Raw genomic sequence first — 25803 nt, forward strand, 5'->3', positions numbered from 1 at the left:
TTCTAGTCCTTCTTTACCTGGAGGTTCAATTTAATCCTTTTTTTTTCTTTATCCACTTAGGAATGTCCATATGTCAACAGAGACTTAGGTAATGCAAGTTAAGTCACTAATAGCCCAGGATGGCCTTAAGCCAAAGTTGAGGAAAGAGTTCTGATAATTACTCTAGAAGTTTTCTCTGGTGTATTTAGGGTCAATTCAGTGGGGAAAGAAACAAATTTGTTATTCAGATTCTTCCAATATTATATGTCTCTAAAATTTTGGATCATATGTTCAGTAAATGCACAGTAAAGATATTTCTGCAAATATTTATTTCCCAGTTTTGATTATTTTAGCCAAAAAATTAATAAATCAAACGGAATTTGGTTAATTTAATGAAAATGTATGAGCAGGAATTCTTAAAAGACCACATTTATGAGAATTTATTTATTTATTTTTTTTCTTTTTAGGGCTGTACCCGCGGCCTATGCGGCCTATAGAAGTTCCCAGGCTAGGTGTCTAATTGGAGTTCTAGCTGCTGGCCTAAGCCACAGTAATGCAGGATCCGAGCCGTGTCTGCCACCTATACCACAGCTGATGAAATGCTGGATCCTTAACCCACTGAGTGAGACCAGGGATTGAACTTGCATCCTTATGGATGCTAGTCAGATTCGTTAACCACTGAGCCATGACAGGAACTCATGAGAATTTATCTTTATTTTATCACATAATTTCAAATTGTTTTCATTCTTTCAGAAATACACATTAAACTAAAAAAAAATCATGTATTAAGCTAAATAGTGAAAATGATATTACTTCAGTGCAATAATATTTAGGGAATATTTGACAATGCAATTATAATACAGATTATAACTTGAGAGTTCTTACATTTCTCATAAGTTTTAGGAAGTGACTTAATTACAAATTTTACTTGGAAGGTATAACATTGATCCAGTTTACATTTTAAAACGGTATTTTAAAAATATATGATTTTTTAATTACAGTGTGTCTCAGTGAAGCCTTTTTTTTTCACACTAACTGAAGGGATTTTTTTTTTTTAATAATGATTTTTATTTTTCCCATTATAGCTGGTTTACAGTGGTCTGTCAATATTCTGCTGTACAGCAAGGTGACCCGGCCACACATACATGTATATATTCTTTTTTCTCACATTATCATGCTCCATCATAAGTGACTAAGCTATAGTTCCCAGTGCTATATAGCCAGATCTCATTGCTCATCCATTCCAAAGGCCATAGTTTATGTTTAATTTACTTTAAGTTGTTTGGACTTCATGAGTCTGTAGCTGCTGCCTCTGCCACAGCCACAGCAATGTGTGATCTGAGCTACCTCAGCCACCTATACCACAGCTCACATCAATGCTGGATCCTTAACCCAATGAGCAAGGCCAGGGATTAAACACGTGTCCTCATGGATATTAGTCAGGTTTGTTAACCACTGAGCCACAATGAGAACTCTTTTTTATTCTTTTTTAAATTATTTTTTTAAATAGTTGTTATTCTAACTGGATAATTTGAAATAACTGGCCTTTGATTTCATAGTTTCTTTCCTTTGCTTGATCAAGTCCCACTGTTTAGTCTCTCTTGATGTTTTCCTTTTATAATTTTAAGGTATTCTTCAGTTATAGAATTAGAATTTCTGCTTGGTACTCTTCTATGGTTTCAAAATTTGTTAAAGTTCTCCTTTTGTTCTGATATTGTTTCCCTGATTTTGCTTAGTTATTTGTGTCCTCTTTTAGTTCAATAAGCTTATTTATGATAAATATTCTGAATTCTGTTAGGCATTTTTCTTTTAATTTTTTAAATTATACCTAATTTACAAGGTTCTGCCAATTTCTGCTATACAGCAAAGTGACCCACTTATATATATATATTTTTCTTACATTATATTTCATCATGTTCCTTCAAAAGTGACTAGATGTGCTGTACGGTACGGTCTCATTGCTTAGGCACTCCAAATGCAATAGTTTGTGTCTACTAACCCAAAACTCCCAGTCCATCCCACTATCTCCCCCTCTCCCTTGGCAACCACAAGTCTGTTTTCCATACCCATGAGTTTGTCTATTTTCTGCAGATAGGTTCATTTGTGCCATAAGTTAGATTCCAGATATAAGTGATATCATATGGTACTTGTCTTTCTTTCCCTTTCTGACTTACTTGACTTAGTATGAAAGTTTCTAGTTTCATTCATGTTGCTGCAAATGGAATTATTTTGTTCTTTTTATAGCTGAGTAGTATTCCATTGTGTATATGCACCACATCTTAATCCAATCTTTGGTCAATGGACATTTAGGTTATTTCCATGTCTTGGCTATTGTGAATAGTGCTGCAATGAACATAGAGGTGCAACATTTTTTTTTTTTTTTTTCAATGAAAATTTTGTCTGGGTAGATGCTCAGGAGTGGGCTTGCTGGATCATATGGTAGTTCTGTATTTAGTTTTCTGAGGTACCTCCATACTGATTTCCATAGTAATTGTACCAATTTACATTCTCAATGACACTGTAGGAGGGCTCCCTTTTCTCCACAACCTCTCCAGCAATTGCTATTTATTGACTTGTTAATGATGACCATTCTGAATGGTGAGAAGTGGTACCTCACTGTAGTTTTGATTTGCATTTCTCTAATAATTAGTGATGATGAACACTTTTCATGTGCCTGTTGGAGAAAGGCATATTCAGGTCTTTTTCCTATTTTTCAGTTGGGTTGTTGGGTTTCTTTGTTGTTGTTGTTCAGTTGTATAAGTTGTTTATATATTGCAGACGTTAAGCTTTTGTCAGTTGCATCATTTGAAACTATTTTTTCCCATTCTGTAGGTTATGGGTTTTTGTTTTTGTTTTTTTATGGTTTCCTTTGTGAATCAATACTTGTAATGTTGATTAGACCCATTGGTTTATTTTTGTTTTTATTTCTGTTGCCTTGTGAGACTGCCCTAAGAAAGCATTTATATTGTTGATGTCAAAGACTGTTTTGTAGAAGTTCTCTTCTGGGAGTTTAATGGTGTCCTTTCTAATGTTTAAGTCTTTAAGCCATTTTGAATTTATTTTTTGTGCATGGTGTGAGGGTGTGTTCTAGTTCATTGATTTACATGCAGCTATCCAGCTTTCTCAGTGGCCCTTGCTGGAGAGACTGTCTTTTATAGTCTTGCCTCCTTTGTTGAAGATTAATTGACTGTAGGTGTTTGGGTTTATTTCTGGGTCCTCTGTTCTGTTCCACTGGTCTGTGTGTCTGTTTTTGCACCTATACCACACATCTTAATTACCATAGCTTTATAATATTTTCTGAAGTTATGCCTCCTGATTTTTTTTTTCCCCCTCAGGATCACTTTGGCAATTCTGGTTCTTTTATGGTTCCATATAAATTTTTGTATTATTTGTACTAGTTCTGTGAAAAATATCCTGGGTAATTTCATAGGGACTACATTGTATCTAGAGATTTCTTTGGGTAGTATGGCCATTTGAATAATATTGATTCTTCCAATTCAGGAGCATATAATATCTTTCCATTTATTTGAATCGTCTTTAATTTCCTTGAGTAATGTTTTATAATTCTCTGCATATAAATCTTTAACCTCCTTGGTCATATTGATTAGGTATTTATTTCTTTCAAATGAATTTTATGAATTCTTTCTTATTTTGGATATTTTCAGGAGTGGGTAGAGTGATGTATATAGATATACTGGTTTGTGATTTTTATGTAATTCTAACATTTTATTTCCCCAAATTTCTCCTCAGTTGAGCTAAGGAGAGGGCAGGAACAGAAATTGGTTTTGCCCACAAGACTGATACTGGACTCTTTCTACATCATTTCTTCCATGCAGAGATGTAGCCCTCTGCCTTGACATCACAACAAAGAAAGTTCCAGCAACGTTGACTATGATTAAACTGAGTTTAATGTGTGTGCATTCTTATATATAGTATTACTGCTTTCACTGTGTGAGAAAACATGGCTTGTGAATTTCAAATTTAAGTAATTTCTATATTTATGGGCTGTTAATAGAAATTAAATGTAATTTATTAAAAATTTAACAAATATTATTCTTATAATAATATTAACTAAATAACATTAAATGGATATAATATCATGAATAATATTTAATAATATAATACAAATGATATGCCCTAAATAAAATTTATTCATTTAATAGTAATAATACATTTAAGGAGTTCCTGTCATGGCTCAATGGTTAATGAATCCGACTGGGAACAATGAGCCTGCAGGTTAGATCCTTGGCCTTGCTCAGTGGGTTAAGTATCCAGCATTGCTGTGAGCTGTGGTGTAGGTCGCAGACACAGCTTGGATCCCATGTTGCTGTGGCTCTGGCATAGGCCAGCGGCCACAGCTCCGATTAGACCCTTAGCCTGGGATCCTCCATATACCATGAGTGCGGCCCTCGAAAAGACAAAAAGACAATAATAATTAATTATCTTCCTGTTGCACTGAGATATATTTAACATATAACATTGATTACATTTAGGTGTAGAACATGTTTTGATATATGCATATATTACAAAAACATTACCACAATAAATTTAGTTGAAATCCATCATCAAGAGTTATAATTTTTTTCTTGTCACGAGAACTTAAGAAATCGACTCTTTTAGCAGCTTTCAAATATCCACTATATCATTTTTGACTATAATCACCAAGCTGTTCATTAAATCCCTAGTATTTATACATCCCATAACAAGAAATTTGTGCCTTTGACCAACTTCACCTATTTTGCCTATGAATTTTTATAATTTTTTGATACCATTGTAACTGAAATATAATCTTACCTTTTCACAAAAATACAGAAATTATGTGGCTCTCTCTCTCTCTCCCTATCTATTTATCTATTTATGTATTCTATATAATATGATAAATTTTTGGGGGGAGGATTTCCTATTGTGGCTCAGGGGCTTATGAACCTTACTAGTATCCATGAGGATGCATATTTGTTCCCTGGCCCTGCTCAGTGGGTTAAGGATCTGGCATTGCCAGTGAACTTTGATGTAGTTGCAGATGTGGCTCAGACCCCTTGTTGCTATGACTGTGGCACAGGCCGGTAGCTGTAGCTCCGATTCAACTTTTAATCTGGGAATTTCCACATGCCCCAGGTGCAGCCCTAAAAGTAAAGAAAAGAAAAAAGGTAATTTTTAGAAATTCTAACAATATTTTAGCTGGAGAAAATTGGAAGCCTTGAGTTCTCTTTGATTTTCTGTTAGTGACTTTGGTGATATAATTGGTTGTACAAGAGAATGAATGATATATTTTTAAATATACATATAAAACAAATATCTGTGATGATTTTATTTATTATTATCAGAATTTGGAAAACATCTATTTCTTTCCTCATTTGAAAAGATATAATTGTTTATTTGCTTTCCAGAGATATGAATAACATCCTCTCTATACAAATACAAAAATAAAGAACGTGTTTTTCAAGCACTTTTTCTATTATTTTTGTGGAGAAAATTACTTTTGATCATATTTTTCAGTGCTTCTAGAACATCTTTATTTCTAAAGCTGTAGATAATTGGGTTGAAAGAGGGTGTGAGGATGGTGTAGAATATTGCCAGGAACTTATCTTGGCCTGGAGTGTGGTACATTTTAGGCCTCATATATGTGAAAATAAATGGCCCATAGTACATTATGACCACAATCATGTGGAAGAAACAGGTAGAAAATGACTTTTTCCATGCTTCCGATGATTTCATTTGGAGGACAGTAAGGAGAATTTGGACATAAGAGGCAAAGATGAGGGAGAAAGGGACAAGCAGGAAAATGATGCTGCTTACATAAACTCCTCTTTCATAATGTGTTGTGTCCACACAGGACAACACCAACATGGCTGACACGTCACAGAAAAAGTGGTCAATGGCTCTTGAGCCACAGAAGGGTAAGTGCAGTGTGTAAACTGTGTGAACAATGGAATTGACTGTCGCAATAAGCCAGGACCCTCCAGCCATGAGGATGCTGACATAGTCATCCATAAGAATGGGATAGCGCAGTGGGTGACAGATGGCTACATAGCGATCATAGGACATTGCTGCCAGGAGAAGGCACTCACCACCTGAGAGGGTGAGGGAGAGAAATATTTGGAAGCCACAACCTGCAAATGAAATAGCCCTGTTGCCTGAAAGAAAGTCAGTGATCATTTTGGGAACAATGTTGGAGATATGCAAGATATCCATGAAAGAGAGATGGCTGAGCAGAAAATACATTGGAGTATGGAGTCGTGATTCCCTGTGGATAAGGAGAATCATGATGGCATTTTCTGTTACAGCTGTACTAAAAATTATGACTATAAAAGAGAAGAAAATCAGACATGTTTGGGAAGAAGAGAAGAGTCCCAAAAGAATGAAGTCATTGCTGAAAGTGTGATTCACATGTCCCATCATGAATTCTTTCTTTTACCTATAAATATATAAATAATATAAATAAATAAATAGTCAATTATGAGACAAACAGAATGAAAAATAATGTAAATATCAAACTCCTTTACATTCAGCTACATACTAAAATGAGAGTTAGTGGCATATATTTTGTAATTAAAACTAAAGAACTTTAAGCCATCTTTTGGCAAAGGTATATTTTATAACATGGACTTTTTTCTGTTGAATCAACAATTGTATATCATTATAAAATAAAAGAATACTTGAATTCTATATTTAATTTCCTGGAATGTTAGAACTCTTTTGCTGTGGTTTTCCAAATATCAAAAAATCAGCCCATGAATGTGGCTTGCAGGATGTTTGCATGTGAAATTGGTCCTTGTCTGTTTTGACTACAATTCAGTAAAATTTGAGGTATATATAGATTCAGACTTCCAGCAGTGGTGCCTCTCATATACTGGTAATAAATAGTTCTTTAAAATAAATGATTTTTTTTTTTTGTTTGTTTTTTTGCTATTTCTTGGGCCACTCCCGCGCGGCATATGGAGGTTCCCAGGCTAGGGATCGCATCGGAGCTGTAGCCCCTGGCCTACACCAGAGCCACAGCAATGAGGGATCCGAGCCGTGTCTGCGACCTACACCACAGCTCACGGCAATGCCGGATCGTTAACCCACTGAGCAAGGGCAGGGATAGAACCCGCAACCTCAAGGTTCCTAGTCGGATTCGTTAACCACTGCGCCACGACGGGAACTCCTAAAATAAATGATTATTGACAACTCAAATTCAATGTAATTGTATACAAAGTTGTTGAATTTTTATGTCTGGAATAATTTTGTCCTGATTTTGCTTTTTACATTAAAGATGTACTTTTCTATAGTCATCTTAATTCAAAATTTAATACTTCCATTTTAGTATTAATATATATGGATAATGTTTATTCACACTGAATCCCTGGGCCATCATAGGTTCTCAAATGTTTATTAAAGAAATTATTGCTTTATGTTTGTATGACCTTTGATATCAAATGTTTCCAATGATGCATCAATTCTACTTACATTTTTAGAATTTTGTTGTCTCCACAAGATTATCTATTATTTTGTCTTCAGGTATTGGAAGAAGTCCATCAGTCTGTAATACACTCCCTAACTTCTTCATCATCTTACTTCTAACACATTTTCCCCATGTCTATGAGGCACTTAAAGTTTTGACTTCTGTCTTTTATAACTCTTTGCCTAATCAATCAAGCAGTCATCTGGAACATCTTCCCATGACACTGGAATTATGGAAAAAATGCCTTCAGTGACATCCAAGAACGAAATATATACATATACATATATATATATATAGTCTTTTTAGGGCTGTGCCTGCGGCATATGCAAGTTCCCAGGCTAGGTGTCTAATCGGAGCTGTAGCCCCTGGCCCACGCCAGAGCCACAACAACTTGGGATCCGAGCCACGTCTGTGACTTACACCACACCTCACAGAAACACCAGATCCTTAACCCACTGAGCGAGGCCAGGGATCGAACCCAAAATCTCATGGTTCCTAGTTGGATTCGTTAACCGCTGAGCCACGACGGGAACTCCAGGAATGAAATATATTCTTGACTCCAAAGAGGAATGATTGAATTTTGAGCTCCCCTAAGTTAAAAAGTGGAGAAGCACACATCACGTACCACATAGCCTCATCCGTATTTGTGCAACTCTTACTCAACATAAAGTACTTTTCTCTCCATCTATCACCAACATTTCCTTCTTTAATAATTCTAAGTGTCAGAAAACAGATGTAACATATATTTTACATCTCTGTACCTTCTAAAAGTATCTTGGAATCTAATCGTAGAGGATCCTATAATTTTAGGTGTTATTTTTATTTACAAACAAACATATCTCACTATTTTCTCACAGGAAATTGAAAGCCTTTGTATTCTTTACTCAGTGAAACTACGCTCTAATCATCCTATTATTGTTCATTTATCAAGATTCTCAAAATGCACTACATATGCATTAATTTTGCTGTAACTAAATTCAAAATACTTCTCATTTTACTACCAGGTCTGGCATTATATAAATGAATCAAACAGAATATTATCTTAAATTTAGATTTAACTGGAAGCAATAGTCACTAACACATTTATAGGTTAAACAAATATTTATATGCTTCTAATTTGTGTAAGACAACACATTTATAGGTTAAACAAATATTTATATGCTTCTAATTTGTGTCTTGACATTAAAGTTCTGACAGTAAGGCAAAGAAAAGACAAAAACACCAAATTATTCTTTTTCTAAAAAATATTTATTTATTTATTTATTTATGTTTGTCTTTTTAGGGCTGCACCTGTGGCATATGGAGTTTCCCAGGCTAGGGTTCCAATAGGACCTGTAGCTGCCAGCCTACTCCACAGCCATAGCAACATGAGATCTGAGCCATGTCTGCAAAATACACCACAGCTCATAGCAACACTGGATCATTAACCCACTGAGTGAGGCCAGGGATTGAACCCATTTCGTCAAGAATGCTAGCTGGATTCATTAACTGCTGAGCCATGATGGGAACTCCTGTTGTTTACTTTTGATTTACTTTGCTTTTTAGGACCATACCTGCAACATATGGTAATTCCCAGGCTAGGGGTGAAATAGGAACTGCAGCTTCTGGCCGATGCCACAGGCACAGCAACACAGCATCCAAGCCGTGTCTGTGACCTACTCCACAGCTCACGGCAATGTTGTGTCCTTAACTCACTGAGCAAGGCCAGGGATTGAACCCACATCTTCATGGATACTTGTCAGGTTCATAACCTGCTGAGCCACAATGGGAATTCCTAAAACACATTTATTTTGAGAAATGTTTTATTTGTAACTCATGGGCAATATTAACTCTGAGGTTCTCCATTCTATTTTATACTATATGAATGTCATTTTTTAATTTTTTGAACTTTTCAATAACCTTATAATATCAATGAACTTCTTGATAAAATGATTATGAGCTCTATCATAAAACTTCAAATATCAGACTTGGTTGGTGTACAAATGCCTCAAAAGTAACTGTTTGTTACTAATAATTCAATAAACTAAATGGAATTTCATTGAAGAGGCAGAAGTGACACAATGAATTGCCCTAAAATTTGATAGAATAAAATCATTAGGAGTTCCCGTCGTGGTGCAGTGGTTAACGAATCCGACTAGGAACCATGAGGTTGCGGGTTCAGTCCCTGCCCTTGCTCAGTGGGTTAACGATCCTGCATTGCCGTGAGCTGTGGTGTAGGTCGCAGACGTGGTGTAGGTCGCAGACGCGGCTCGGATCTCGCATTGCTGTGGCTCTGGCGTAGGCTGGAGACTACAGCTCCGATGCGACCCCTAGCCTGGGAACCTCCATATGCCATGGGAGCGGCCCAAGAAATAGCAAAAAGACAAAAAAAAAAAAAAATCATTACTCATTTTTAAGGAGTTGATATTGAATATGGGTACAAAAATACATGAGTGCTATCACCAAGCCTTAGAATGTATATACTATTGACTCAAATAATTAGGTTAACAAAGTAGCAATATAAGCTAAAATTTTTCAATGCTTTGAAAAGATCAGAAAGTAGTACAATTCAAATACACACCATTAAAATATTTCATTTTATGCCTCATCATAATATAAAACATCAATCAGACATTAAGGTATACCTGAAATGAATTTCTATTAAATTGGGATGATAATGGCATCTCTCTCATAGGATTCTTTAGAAAATTAAATGAGAAACAATAAAGCACATTAAATAATACACATGCACACACATATAGATATGGAATCTATCCACACACATGGAACAGAGTAAATACTCAAACTATGATCATTATTATCATTTTTTGTCTTTTTAGGACCACACCTATGGCATATGGTGTTTCCCAAGCTAGGGGTCTAATTGGAGCTGTAGCCGCATCTGCAACCTACACCACTGCTCATAGCAACTCTGGGTCCTTAATACACTGAGTGCAGTCAGGGATAGAACCTGAGTTCTCATGGATACTGGTCAGATTCATTTCTGCTGAACCACAAAAGGCACTCCTATTTTTTCTATTATTATAATTTTTATTTCTATAACTATTATATATTTCTATAATGAAGGTATTATTATTACTTCATATTGAAAATATGCATTTAAGCTCTTATATATGAAAGAGACAAAGTGAAGGAGAGAGACAGAGATATACTGGGATATGAGAGAATATAGCCAAGTAAATAGCAACAAATTTCAATGAGGTGAATCAGAAGTTCAGTTGTACTCACTACGAGCTAAAATTGATCCAGAAATCTCTCTGGAAGAGAAACAAACACAGCATGTTGAATAACAATATTTGGATTGGTTTCTCCAACCTTACACAAACTTAGAATCATGTATGTAAGAGTAAAGTTCCTTACTGCTTCTTACTCTGAAATCAGTCAGCTGATCTGCTCATAATTTCATTTTGTAATAACCAATGAGGTTTTCATTACACACCTCTTGCCCTTTGGACTCCAAGGTTCTGCATCATGTCCAAGGGAATTACTGATGGGTGATCTTACTTCTGGCTCTTCTTGATGTCTCTTCAATTAAGAGAATCTTGTGATTAGTGTCTCACAGTGATGTCAAATTCATCATGTGTAACACTGAGCTGCCAAGTAAGTACCCTGAAACAATAAATGATATCACCATGTATATCTGGAAATCAGAACATCATCCTGACTTCTCACATCTGCCCTTTTCCAGGTGCTAATCTTCATCACCATCTTCTACCTTGTATATGTACAAACCTCTCGGGGCGTACCGTACATTGCCAAGGTGGCTCTAAGTTATTGATCATACTCCTCTCTATTAATTAAATAGATCTGTATGAGGTCAGCACAACCCACTTAATCTCAACTCTCCTTGAAGCCAGTGGAGTGTGGTCAATTAAGTAAATTTGGACAACAGAAAGATGTTAGGACTGGAATGACACAACTTTTTGTTCCTTCATTCTGCTAGTTAGAATTTTATGATGCTTGGTTCTGCATTATTCCTAGAAGAGATGTACAGGGAACAAAGCTCGGGGGTTTGGGAGTAGAAATCTGTGAGGTGCCATGCAATATACTATTGATCATGACAATGCAGGGGTATTAGTATGAAATAACTTACCAAGTTTTTCTAAAAAGTTGGAGAAGGGGACAAAGCAATCATATTTATCAGATCTAGTATTATTCCAGTATATTTTACGCAAAAAGATTAAAATTATTTTATGAGATAGAAAGTATTATATATTGTAGTGATAATTCAGTTGCTCCTGTGCCTCCAAATTCTTCCCACATAAATGCCCTTTTTTTGTCCTAGGTTAGGTTATTTTTCCTAGAATATAGTTTTAGGAACACAAATAATCCACTGTTTACATTCCATGTACATTACATTAAATAAGCATATAAATAAAATAAAATAAAATCTTATCCTATTATATACTTTGGTTTCCTATTTCCTGTGAAACCAAAGTATTTATTTTTATATGGTATTGCTTTTCTTTCTTTCTTACATCTTTGCCCACCATACCATAGTCTTCTTCCAGATAAATTTTCTCCACAATTTCTCAGGGCTTGGAAGTCTTCCACTATCTACAATTTTATGTTAAATCTTCCTTGTGAGCAAACTTCCTTGCCCTCTTTAGACATGTATCCCTTTCTTCTCTTTCTTGCTCAGAACTAGACAGCTTGTCAGGACATCACATTTGTTCTGCAGCTTCACTCTTTGTGCTTAAATGTACTCCCCGCACATACATCTGGGGAGGGTATGGAGAAAAGGGAACACTCTTACACTGTTGTGGGAATATAAACTGGCACAAATACTCTGGAGAGCACTATGTTTGTTCCTCAAAAACTAAAAAGAGAACAATTGTATTATCCAGCAATCCCACTTCTGGGCATCTATCTGGAGAAAATCACCATTCAAAATATACATGCACCCCAGTGTTTACTGCAGCACTATTTACAGTAGGGAAACATGACAGCAATCTAATATACATCAACTGATGAATGGATAAAGAAGGTACATGCACAAACATATAAATATGTTCCTTCTTTACCCATGTGTGTGTATATATATACACACACACAGACATGTATATACATGCATATCTATATATATGTACATGTGTATTCTTATTCGTATACATGTGTACAAGTATATGTATATATACATATATACATAACCTTGTTTTTCTGGCTTTCATGCATTTTTGCCCACATCCATATTCTTTCTTCCACATAAACACTCTGTCAATATTTCTAAGGACTTTGAAGTCTTCCACTTGCTAAGATTTGATGTTAAATTTTCTTTACATGGAGTCTTCCTTGTTCTCCTCAGACCTCTCTTCCTTGCTTGTCTTCCTGCTCAGGACTAGACATCTCTGTCAGGAAACAATGTTTGCTCTGGAATGTTACTGTTTCTGCTTAATTTTACTCTCTACAAATTCAACGTAACTGACTTCCTTTTTTTTTTTTTTCTGCTTTTTAGGGCCACACCTGCGGCATACGGAAGTTCCCAGGCTAGGGGTTGAATTGGAGCTACAGTTGCCATCCTACACCACAGGCACAGCAACATGGGATCCGGGCTGCATCTGTGACCTGTATACCACAGCTCACATCAACACCAGATCCTTAGCACACTGAGGGAGGCCAGGGATGGAACCCACATGCTCATGGATGGTTGTGTTTGTTCACTGCTGAGCCACTAAGGGAACTCCCCTATACACTCTTCTTAACCTGGTCCCTGAAGACTCCCCAGGGCCCATATCTCACTCCATTCCACTTTACCAGTTTCACACTATCTGAGACAGGAAATTCTTGCTGAGTCTTTTCACATCTAACACATTAGCCTGACTGGTGCCTCAGAGCCTACAATAAATATTCTCTTCAGTGGCAACCAGCCTTTTCTTACACCATTCAGGTGTCTGCTTAACATCACTTCTTTCAGAGTAATTGAGAGACATGGGGTGATGCCTCACTCCAGGCATTTTCTTCAATGTAGCCAAAGGTTTGCAGAGATATGGGGGACAAATGGTTTGAGAGAAGTAAAGAGAAACAGAGAGGACACCTACCTCTTGAAGTCCAGGCATGTGCGACTTCTAGGATAGAAAGAGCCACCCTTTGATAAGGTGACACGGGAAAGTGTGTCCCCATGGGAGAGCCAAAGAAGGAAGTAAAAGAAACATGAAGAAATAAATTATGTGGAGAAAAGTGTGGGCACTGAGACAGATCACACTTTCTTCTGGATGCAGCAGAAGAGTCCAGGTGTGACAGGGATAAGGGGATAGTCTATACAAGTGTTGCCTGTACAAAGCAAGACTGAATATTCCATGAAAGGGGGAAACCATGTTTTCTGACCTCTTTCCCATCATTCTCTCCTTCCTAAACACATTTTATTCACACTCTTCAACGTTTGAGAGTATAATGTCTGTTAAGTTTTCTATGTATGACCTGTCTCTTACATTAGGTAGATGCTTCAGAACAGGCTGCTTGGGTACCTCACTTGCTCCTGGGTGTTTGGGCATCAATAGATTGAACCTAATTACTCCACAGATTGCCTAATAGAAGAACACAACTTAAAACAGTGGACTTGCTTCATCTAAGTGATTCTGCTTATTTTTCTTTTTGATAGATGCATGAGTCTATAAAATGATCACCAAATAGACTATATAAGTGAATATAGCTAAAAACATCCAGCTAATACTTGTTTGTGCACAATTATTTTCACACTCACATCTTACTGAGTGTTTATTTTATTTTATTTTATTTATTTATTTTGGCCAATGTGGAAGTTCCCAGGGCAGGAATCCAACCCACACCACAGCTGTTAATGTCAGACACAATTTTAATCATCTTGTATTTATTAGCACATTACAATTTTATTTAATTATCAGAGAACTGCATGGGATCCACAGATGTTAAGCAACATCCTCAAGGTTATGCAGATTATCCAAAGTTTCAAGTCCTAAGATGCTGTCTCAGAACTCACATTCTAAATTAGTTTTTCCCTACAATCTTTAACTATTTTACCCTGACATAATATGACAATATCTTGTTCCTTATGAAAGGTAAAGAATGTGTGTATTGTGGGGGACAGGTTGTGTTTTTCCAGTCTTATTTTTTAAAAAGCAATCCTTTCTTGAGCATAAGCTTTTTGTTTTGTTTTGTTTTTTTCATTAAAGTGTTGATTTGCCAATACAACTTCTGTTGTAACAGCATAGTGGCCCAGTCATACATATATATTCATTCTTTTCCTCATATTATCTTCCATAATGTCCTATCCCCAAGAGATAGGATACAGTTCCTTGTGCTGTAGCAGGACCTAATCACTTATCAATTCTAAATGTAATAGTTTGCATCTACCAATGCCAAACTCCCTGTTCATCCCACTCAAGTGTAAGATTTTTAAAAACAAACAACTGAGTTTAGATCTCTTTGAATGTGGACCATACTTTTTCCCCAATAAACATATTTCCATTTTTCAAAAATAAAACTAAATTGAACCTTCCTCAAAAGATTATAATAATTAAGAAAAAGAATATGAAAGTGAAATGGTAAGCAAAATGCAATGACAAAATAATCCAAGAATGAAAGATATGTTATATTTATGCTACTTTTATTGATGTTATTAATGTTATTCTATGATGTTAAATTGTGCCTACTCCATTTTGGTGAAGATTTATACTTAATCTACTTAATGTATCTTAAGGGAACTCTGGAAGCAAAATATTTAATGAAGTCACTCTTTGATCAAAGTATAACTGTGTTTAGGGGAACAAACAAGGTTTAAAATACAATAAAATGATTGAATTTCATTAGAGATTTTAAAACATTGTATTCAGGTTTAAGATAAATTCAGTATCTGGCTTTTGTTCTAAATCTCTTGATGTCACTTCCAAAATACCCCAGGAAACTGCAAAATGTCCTATCCCATACTCCTTGACTTTGTCTTCTTTAGGTCATACTTTTCTTTCTTCATGTGAGATATGGAAAACAGTCTGGACAACAATATTAAAGAACAAAAACAATAGCAGCAACAAAAGTTGCATAAAATGGGATTAAGATCAAGTAAGAAAGGCAAAATAAATTAAATTTCTAAATATAATTTCTGGATGAGTTATTTTAAATTATTGCTTTACATTTACTTTATCACTTTGTCTCTGGAGAGTTATTTGTAAATATTTGTAAATATGTACATATAAGTAAATACATATTTGTAACTATTTTCTTTGCAAAACCAATGGTCTCTTTAAATTTGCCAAATTTCTTGGCTGAAAGTAATTGTAGGTATATACTTACTTAGGATAAAATAAGGAATATACTGGTAAAATAAAATTCCTATTTTATGACAATGCAAGAAAAATTTTGAGCATAAAATTTTTCTCTGCCGTTTTGGATCTCCACCCATCCCTCCTGTGTGTATTATTGCATCTGTATTACATGTAAATCAGATCTCCTCAAAGAAATACCTGCTCAAATATAAAGAGCTCTTTTTTTCCTTCTTCTTCTTCTGATGTCAGCTATGTAACTCCTTAGAAGATAACATTCCTTTCCCAATCTTGTAAGGATTCAGGATGAGACACTATTTACCCTGTAAATGTAGATATTTTTGGTAAACTTTATATAGGATTCCAAAATATTACTACCCTTAAGGATGGTGGATGATTCAAAACAGATTGGAAGAGATGACCTGGGGAGATACTAAGCAGCATCTAATGGAGATTTCTTAGTTTAATACTTATGACCTTATTGTTATTACTAGCTATATTACTTGAATTCTACCTATTTTGCAAGATTATTGGCTATTGCATTACTAGATGTGTAACTGAGCCTCTGACAATAATAATGATGACTACGAACTTAAAACACCTGACCAAAGATAAAGTTGTATAAGATCAATGATTGTACTAGAAAATTTCAGATAAGGTAAGACACAGCAAGGGTGAATCATTTATTCCCTGGGTCATAACAAACTGGTAACATAGGCAGTCCAGAAGGTTTTGGCTAGTTAAGAGGTCATAGCCCAATAATAGTACATTGAATGACTTATCAAGGAAATCCTTCCCTGACCTGGGAAGGAGCATTCCTAGCACTGTGAGACAAACTGGTCATAAAATGCTTCCCAAAACTTTACCAAAGTAACACCAAAAGGGAGGGAATTCTAAACAAAAGAATGTTTCTCAATATCCATTTTTGTAAGAATCAAGTCTGTAACCACTGCTATTGCTGACCTACCATATACCCTCGAAGGATTTCTGGGTGAAGATGATGATGTGGAACTTCGTTCCCTGGGAAAACTCAGAGCTGGCCTTCAAAGAGCTAGGGGTTTTTTTTTGTTGTTGTTTTTTGTTTGTTTGTTTATTGGTTTCCAGGAGAAAATTTTGTGAATTCAGTTTCTTTCATCTTCCCGTACTGAGAAAAGAACTAAAACCGTTATCTAAGAGGTCTGTCTCTTGCAAAAGCAACAAATTCTAACATGATGTTTGGAAGATGTGGTATATATACACAATGGAATACTACTCAGCCATAAAAAAGGATGACATCATGCCATTTGCAGCAACATGGATGGAACTAGAGAATCTCATCCTGAGTGAAATGAGCCAGAAAGACAAAGACAAATACCATATGATATCACTTATAACTGGAATCTAATATCCAGCACAAATGAACATCTCCTCAGAAAAGAAAATCATGGACTTGGAGAAAAGACTTGTGGCTGCCTGATGGGAGAGGGAGGGAGTGGGAGGGATCGGGAGCTTGGGGTTATCAGACACAACTTAGAATAGATTTTCAAGGAGATCCTGCTGAGTAGCATTGAGAACTTTGTCTAGATACTCATGTTGCAACAGAACAAAGGGTGGGGAAAAAAAATGTAATGTATACATGTAAGGATAACTTGACCCCCTTGCTGTACAGTGGGAAAATAAAATAAAAATAAAATAAAATCAGCCAGTTTTCAAGAAAAAAAATCACATATATACTAACGTCCGACTTTACCTGATAGGATCAGTTCTCAGAGCTCTCTGAGAGGTTATAATCAATCCTCAGATTGGCTCAAATTAATTTTCCATTTCTCTCTTAGGTGGACTATTAATTATTAAATATTTTTTGTGCACAATATCATGAAGGGCTAAACCATAGATTTTGTTACATATTTTTTTTCCCGCTTTACATCATGGGGATCAAGTTACTCAAATTTATACATTTTTTTTCCCCACCTTTTGTCCTGTTGCCATATGAGTATCTAGACATAGTTCTCAGTGCTACTTAGCAGGATCTCCTTGAAAATCTATTCTAAGTTGTGTCTGATAACCCCAAGCTCCCGATCCCTCCCACTCCCTCCCTCTCCCATCAGGCAGCCACAAGTCTTTTCTCCAAGTCCATGATTTTCTTTTCTGAGGAGATGTTCATTTGTGCTGGATATTAGATTCCAGTTATAAGTGATATCATATGGTATTCATCTTTGTCTTTCTGGCTCATTTCACTCAGGATGAGATTCTCTAGTTCCATCCATGTTGCTGCAAATGACATTGTGTCATTCTTTTTTATGGCTGAGTAGTATTCCATTGTGTATCTATACCACCTCTTCCTAATCCAATCATCTGTTGATGGACATTTGGGTTGTTAGCATGTCCTGGCTATTGTGAATAGTGCTGCAATGAACATGCAGGTGCATGTGTCTCTTTTAAGGAAATTTTTGTTCAGATATATGCCCAAGAGTGGGATTGCAGGGTCATATGGAAGTTCTACATATAGATTTCTGAGTTATCTCCAAACTGTTCTCCATAGTGGCTGTACCAGTTTACATTCCCACCAGCAGTGCAGGAGGATCCCCTTTTCTCCACAGCCCCTCCAGCACTTGTTATTTGTGGACTTATTAATGATGGCCATTCTGACTGGTGTGAGGTGGTATCTCATGGTAGTTGTGATTTGCATTTCTCTTATAATCAGCAATGTTGAGCATTTTTTCATGTGTTTGCTGGCCATCTGTATATCTTCCTAGGAGAACAGTCTATTCAGGTCTTTTCCCCATTTCTCCATTGATTGACTGGCTTTTTTGCTGTAGAGTTGTATAAGTTGCTTAAATATTCTAGAAATTAAGTCCTTGTCGGTTGCATCATTTGCCACTATTTTCTCCCATTCTGTAAGTTGTCTTTTTATTTCCTTCTGGGTTTCCTTTGCTGTGCAAATGATTTTCAGTTTGATGAGGTCCCATGGGTTTATTTTTGCTCTAATTTCTATTGCTTTGGAAGACTGACCTGAGAAAATATTCATGATGTTGATGTCAGAGAGTGTTTTGCCTATGTTCTCTTCTAGGAGTTTGATGGTGTCTTGTCTTATATTTAAGTCTTTCAGCCATTTTGAGTTTATTTGTGTGCATGGTGTGAGGGTGTGTTCTAGTTTCATTGCTTTGCATGAAGATCTCCAGGTTTCCCAGCAATGCTTGCTGAATAGACTTTCTTTTTCCCATTTTATGTTCTTGCCTCCCTTGTCAAAGATTAATTGACCATAGGTGTCAGGGTTTATTTCCGGATTCTCTATTCTGTTCCATTGGTCTGTCTGTCTGTTTTGATACCAGTACCACACTGTTTTGATGACTGTGGCTTTGAAATATTTCTTGAAGTCTGGGAAAGTTATGCCCCCAGACTTCAGGATTGGTTTTTGTTTCTCAGGATTGCTTGGTTTTTGTTTCTCAGGATTTTTTGGTGATTCTGGGTCTTTTTCTGTTCCATAGAAATTTTTGGATACTTTTTTCTACTTCTGTAAAAAATGTCATGGGTAATTTGATAGGGATTGCATTGAATCTGTAGATTGCTTTGGGTAGTATGGCCATTTCTACAATGTTGATTTTTCCAGTCCATGAACATGGAATATCTTTTCATTTCCTTACATCTTCTTTGATTAAAGTTTTATAGTTCTTGGCATAGAGGTCCTTTACCTCCTTGGTCAGGTGTATTCTGAGGTATTTGATTTTGGGAGGTACAATTTTAAAAGGTATCGTATTTTTGTATTCCTTTTCTAATATTTCATTGCTGGTATACAGAAATGCAACTGACTTCTAAATGTTAATCTTCTATCCTGCTACTTTGCTGAATTTATTAATCAGTTCAAGTAGTTTTGGGGTTGAGTCCTTAGGGTTTTCTAGGTATAGAATCATGTCATCTGCATACAGTGACAGTGTTATCTCTTCTCTTCCTATTTGGATGCCTTTTATTTCTTTTGTTTGCCTAATTGCTATGGATAGGACTTCCAAAACTATGTTGAATAGCAGTGCTGAGAGTGGGCATCCTTGTCTTCTTCCTGATTTGAGTAAGAAGGCTTTCAGTTTTTCCCCATTGAGGATTATATTTGCTGTGGGTTTGTCATAAGTGGCTTTTATTATGTTCAGGAATGTTCCCTCTATGCCCACTTTGGCAAGGGTCTTGATCATGAATGGATGTTGGACTTTGTCAGATGCTTTTTCTGTGTCTATTGAGATGATCATATGATTTTTGGCTTTTCTTTTGTTAATGTGGTGTATGACGTTGATTGATTTGTGTATGTTGAACCATCCTTGTGAACCTGGGATGAACCCTACCTCGTCATGGTGTATAATTTTTTTGGTATGTTGTTGGATTCGGTTGGCTGAGATTTTGTTGAGAATTTTTGCATCTATATTCATCAAACATATTGGCCGATAGTTTTCTTTTTTGGTGTTATCTTTGTCTGGTTTTGGAATGAGGGAGATGTTGACATCATAGAATGTCTTTGGGAGTATTCCTTCTTCTTCAACCTTTTGAAAGAGTTTAAGGAGGATGGGCACCAGATCCTCTTTATATGTTTGATAGAATTCGTCTGTGAAGCCATCTTGTCCTGGACTTATTTGTAGGGAGTGTTTTTATGACTTCTTCAATTTCCTTTCTAGTGATTGGTCTGTTGAGTTGGTCTGTTTCTTCTTGATACAGTTTTGGGGGGCTATAAGATTTGAGAAAACTGTCCATTTCTTCAAGATTGTCAAATTTGTTGGCATAGAGTTGTTCATAGTATTCTCTTATGTTTTTTTGTATTTCTGCAGTATCCATTGGGATTTATCCTTTTGCATTTATACTTTTGGTTATTTGAGTTCTTTCTCTCCTCTTCTTAGTGAATCTAGCCAGGGGTTTGTCAATTTTGTTTATCTTTTCAAAGAACCAGCTCTTAGTTTTATTAATTTTCTCTATTGTTTTTTGAATCTCTATTTTATTGATTTCTCCTTTGATCTTTATAATTTCCTTCTTTCTGCTGACTTTAGGTCTGATTTCCTCTTTTTTGAGAAAGGCCTGTATTGCTATAAATTTCCCTCTGCGCACTGCTTTTGTAGCATCCCATAGATTTTGAGAGGTTGTGTCTTCATTATTGTTTGTCTCAAGGTATTTTTTAATTTCTTACTTGATTTCCTCATTGACCCATTGGTTTTGTAGTAGCATGTTGTTTAGTCTCCATGTAGTAGGTTTTTTCTCATTTCTTTTCCCATGGTTGATTTCTAGTTTCATGGCATTGTGGTCAGAGAAGATACTTAAAATAATTTTTATGCTCCTAAATTTGTTGAGGTTAGCATTGTGTCCCAATATGTGGTCGATTCTTGAGATTGTTCCACACGCACTTGAGAAGAATGTGTATTCTGATTTTTTTTTTTTTGGATGTAGTGTCCTGAAGATGTCAATGAAGTCTAACTTTTCTCTTGTTTCCTTTAGGATCTCTGTTGCTTTATTGGTTTTCTGCCTAGAGGATCTGTCTGTTGGTGTGAGTGGGGTATTAAAGTCTCCTACTATGATTGTATTCCCATCAATTTCTCCCTTTATGTCTGTTAATATTTGTTGTATGTTTGTTTATGTCTGTTAATATTTGTTGTATGTATCTGGGTGCTCCTGTATTTGGGGCATATATGTTGACGATAGTAACATCCTCTCCTTGGATGGATCCCTTAATCATTAAGTAGTGTCCTTCTTTGTCTTTCATTATGTCTTTTGTTTTAAAGTCTATTTTGTCTGATATGAGTATTGCGACTCCTGCTTTCCTGTCATGTCTATTGGCATGAAATATTTTTCCCCACCCTTTCACTTTCAATCTATATGTATCCTTTGTCCTAAGGTGAATTTCTTGTAGGCAGCATATTGAAGGTTTTTGCCTTTTTATCCACTCAGCCACTCTGTGTCTTTTGATTGGGGCATTCAGTCCATTGACATTTAAGATGATAATTGATAGATTATTATTTATTGCCATTTTAAACCTCGTGTTCCAGTTGATGCTATGGTTCTCCATTCTTCCTTTCTTTGTTTTTGGTTGGATGGTCTCCAGTTATTATCTGTTTGAGTGTTGTTTTTTTTTTTTTTTTTCCCATTTTTGCGAATTCAGTGTTTGGTTTTGGCTTGTGGTTGCCTTGTTTTTTAAGTATGTAACCCCTTCCTATAATTGTGTGTTTTAGCCTGATGGTCCTTTAGGTTCAAGCACTGCATTACTATACTAAAATTAAGAAGAGAAACAAACAAACAAACAAAAAAGGGTCTATTTATTTCCTTATTTCCCTTGCCCACATTTTATGATTTTGAGGACTCTTTTTTTTTCCTTTTTATTTTGTTTGAAACATGTTCATGATTAAATCTGTATGCTGGCTTATTTGAGTGACTTCGCTCTGATTGTGGTTTCCTCCAGCATAGTTCTTACTTTTTTTTTTCTTTTTCCTCCCTTTCTTTCCTTCTTTTTATTGGGGGGTTTAGAGAAGCCCTTTTAATATATCTTTTAGCCTGGGTTCTGTATTGATGTATTCTTTTAGCTTTTTTTTGTTGGAAAAATTTTTATTTCCCCTTCTATTTTAAATGATATTCTTGCTGGATAGAGTATTCTAGGTTGCTTTTTTTTTTCCTTTTAGCACTCAAATATATCTTGCCATTCCCTCCTGGCCTGTAGAGTTTCTATAGAGAAATCAGCTGATAATCTTATGGAGGTTCCCTTGTAGCTAACATTCTGCTTTTCTCTTGCTGCCTTTAGGATCCTCTCTTTATCACTAACTTTTGCCATTTTTATTATAATGTGTCTTTGTATGGGTCTATTTGGGTTCAACTTGTTTGGGGCCCTCTGTGCTTCCTGTATCATGAACTCAGTATCCTTTCGATTTGGGAAGTTTCCAGTGACAATTTCTTCAAATATATTTTCCATCCCCCTATCTTTTTCCACTCCTTCTGGAATTCCTATTATGCATAGATTGGCCTGCTTTATATTATCCCATAGATCTCTCATATTGCTTTCCTGTTTTTTTATTTGGTTTTCTGTCTGCTGACCTGATTAGGTGATTTCCATTATTCTATCTTCCATATCACTAATTCGTTCTTCTGCATTATTCATTCTGGTTTTTACTGCCCTAAGTTCAGTTTGTATCTCTGTAAATGAATGTTCTAGTTTTTCTTGGCTCCTCCTTATATTTTCTAGTTCCTTTCTGAGGGTGTCTGTATTACTGTTCATATCTTCTCTTAATTCCTTCTGTATTTTCACTATTTTTTCTTTTGAACTCCAGGTCTGTCAGGCTGCAGAGTTCTGTTTCATTGTTGACTGCTTTAGGTGAGTCTTCTGTTAGTTTTACTGGGAGTGGTTTCTCAGCTTCTTCATCTTGCTTGTTGTTTTCTTTTTCCTGGTGGAGATGTACTCTCAGTGGCCAGGCAATGTTTGCCTTGGCACTGCTGTGGAATGTTTCCTGAGGGCTGTGTTTTTGGTCAGTCTTCTTTGAGGCAGTGTGGCTTTTCTGGAGGGTGGGCAGGGCTGACAGGGTGTCTCTGAAGCAAAGGATGACTTCCTGAGGGCAGACAGGACTGGGAGTCCGCACCTCAGTGGAAGCAGATTTCACTCGGCTGGGCCAAGCTTGTTCTAACTTTTCTGGGCTGTGGGGGCTCTTGCAGGGGACTGGCGGTGCTTGGCAGCTGTTCCATGGGAGTGCAGCACCCCCCTGAGGGCTGGAGTAGCTAGCTGGGCCACTGAGAACCCATGAGGCTCTTCCCCAGGGTAGCCAGACTTGGAAGGACTGCTTGAGAATACAGGCAGGTTTTTCACAGCCTGGCCAAACTTATTCTAGCTTTTCTAGGTTGTAGGCCTTTTCCCGGGGGGTGGTGGTGTTTGGTGCTGCTCCGCGGGGGTGTAGCCCCTCCAGAGGGCAAGCAGGCCAGAGCAGGGAAAGCCCCTGCAGTGGTAGGCTTCTGGCCATTGTTGAGGCCAGCCCTCTGGGATGTCAGGCAGCCCCAATCTGGCGTGTGCATGAGGGGTAGGCAGAGGGGGAATGCACTGGGAAGCACAGCTTTCAAATAGCTGGTGGGCCAGTGAGCTTGCTGTGGCATGGGGAGTATTCTATGGGGGCCCACCCCTTCTTCTCTCCCCTCCCCAATACTGGCGCCTTGTCTCTCCTGCAGATCCAGCTCTTCTCCCAGGTTCCCTCTGATGTGGCTTTCCACTTCCCAGCCCTTAGCATATTGTTCCCTCCCCCCACGACATTCTGCTTTCTAGTCTCCCAGGCAGTCTTTGCCCCGTCAAACCTGACAGACCAGTTCCTAGACCTCCCAAGCAGTCTCCACACTGCCCACTCCAGCCCCTTTCAGGGGACTAACCTCTGGAGCTGAGGTCTCGGTGCCCAGCTCCCACCCAAGCATCTCAGTCTCTTGGTGACTGTGCCAGTAGTTCAGATGATCTGTTCAGTTCTCACTCTCCTTTTCAGAACTCTGACTTACTGATGCACTCTTCTCTGCATCTGGAGATTCCTCCAATTTGGTTGCTCTTTCCATTGAGTAGGTGACTTTCCAGGGTGTGGGATCCCTTTCTCCTCCACAGTTCCCTTTCAGGATCACCCGTCCAGTTCAGATTCACCTTCTGTCACTCTCCTCTTTTCTCTGTTTTACCCAGTTATGTCATGAGATTCTTGCTGTTATTGGAGTTTAGGATCTTCCTCCAGCAATTGATTGCTCTTCTGTGTGAGTCATTTAACCTGTAGATGTGTTTTTTGTTGTGTTTGTGGGAGAGGGCAAGCGTGTCCCCCTATTCTTCCACCATCTTGCATCCCTCCTTCTTATCTATTTTTTTATCTTCCTTCTTTAGGTGATGAGTACATACTAGAATAAAAATTCAGATGAACAATGACAACATTTCACCAGTGTAATTGAAATATTTAGTTACAATTCATAATTAAAACAAACAGGCTTACAATTTCAAGCCCAATGGAGGAGGTTGAAGAGATTCACTATGTACATACCCAGATCAATGAAAATAGTTAATCTTTAAGAAATGAATGGAAATGTAGATGTTAGAAAACATAAAATATTAACAAATAACATGATACAATTTTATTTAAAAATTCCAAATATTTCTGTGAACATCATATGTCTATCAATAAGCATCATGTCTAACAGTAAAGAGTCAAATTGTGTTTGCTTTAAAAGCATCTTAACTTTTTCTTTTTGCTTTTATTAAAGTCTGCATGAATAATTTACAAAGGAAGACTACATAAATAGGCATTAAACTAATGCAAAATTTGTATCATCAGTATGTACCAGGAAAATGCAAATTAAATCCAAATGAGTTACTACAGTAAATAGAACAGGTAAAATGAAAAGAAAAAAAAAAAGGTTTGTTTGTGGCCAATTTGGAGCAACTGCTACTCATACATTCTGCCGGTGGGAATTGAAAATCAGTTACCACAGATTACTAAAAAGATATTCATGTATCTGTTAAAAGAAGTAAAAACATGATCACAGACACAAAAATATCAGCTTTAGTTATAACAGTTACAGATTGAAAATATCCCCAGATGTCTATCAACAAATCAGTGCATAAATAAATGGTGATGCATACTGACAAGGAAGTTCTACTTAGCAGTGAGAAAAACAAACTACTGAAAAATGTAAAATTTTTAAAAATATATATTATGTTGAAAGAAGATATATAAAAAATCACCTACTGTATATTTTCAATGATTTGAAACCCTGGAATAAGTTAAACTATTGAAGAGAGATGTAGATCAGAAGAGTGGTTGCATCTAGGTTGAGGTATTTTACTGGAAACATGTATGAAGGGCATTTCTAGTCTGGCAAAAGTTTTGTCTCTTGTTAGTGTGTGTAAGTTACAAGTTCATGTACACTGCAATTGGTTGAAAGGCAGCCTTCACATTTGAGTATTCTAGGGTTTATAAATTTTAACTCAAACTTGAACATCAACAAACTTCAACATTATTTCACTACTTTGTTCATTCTTTGAACAACTATTTATTGTGAGGTATGGTACAGAAACATTTTTAACAAGAATTTGTGCATAACAAATTTTTACCGATCCACAGTTTGATTTATTGTTGGCTGCTTAATAAATAATCCCAAAGTATGGAGATCCATATGTATTCCAACATAAAATAGAAATAAGAGATAGAG

The 25803-nt window shown here is 36.5% G+C and overlaps 1 protein-coding gene across 1 annotated transcript; it reads right to left on the bottom strand.

Annotated features, from left to right (window-relative positions):
- Positions 5419 to 6378, bottom strand: LOC100520547 (olfactory receptor 2AJ1-like). Its single transcript, XM_003123580.3, has one exon. The coding sequence runs from the start codon at positions 6376 to 6378 to the stop codon at positions 5419 to 5421; it is 960 nt and encodes a 319-aa protein (XP_003123628.3).

This window comes from Sus scrofa, chromosome 2 (genome assembly GCF_000003025.6).
Source record: "Sus scrofa isolate TJ Tabasco breed Duroc chromosome 2, Sscrofa11.1, whole genome shotgun sequence".
NCBI classification, from domain to species: Eukaryota; Metazoa; Chordata; class Mammalia; order Artiodactyla; family Suidae; genus Sus; species Sus scrofa.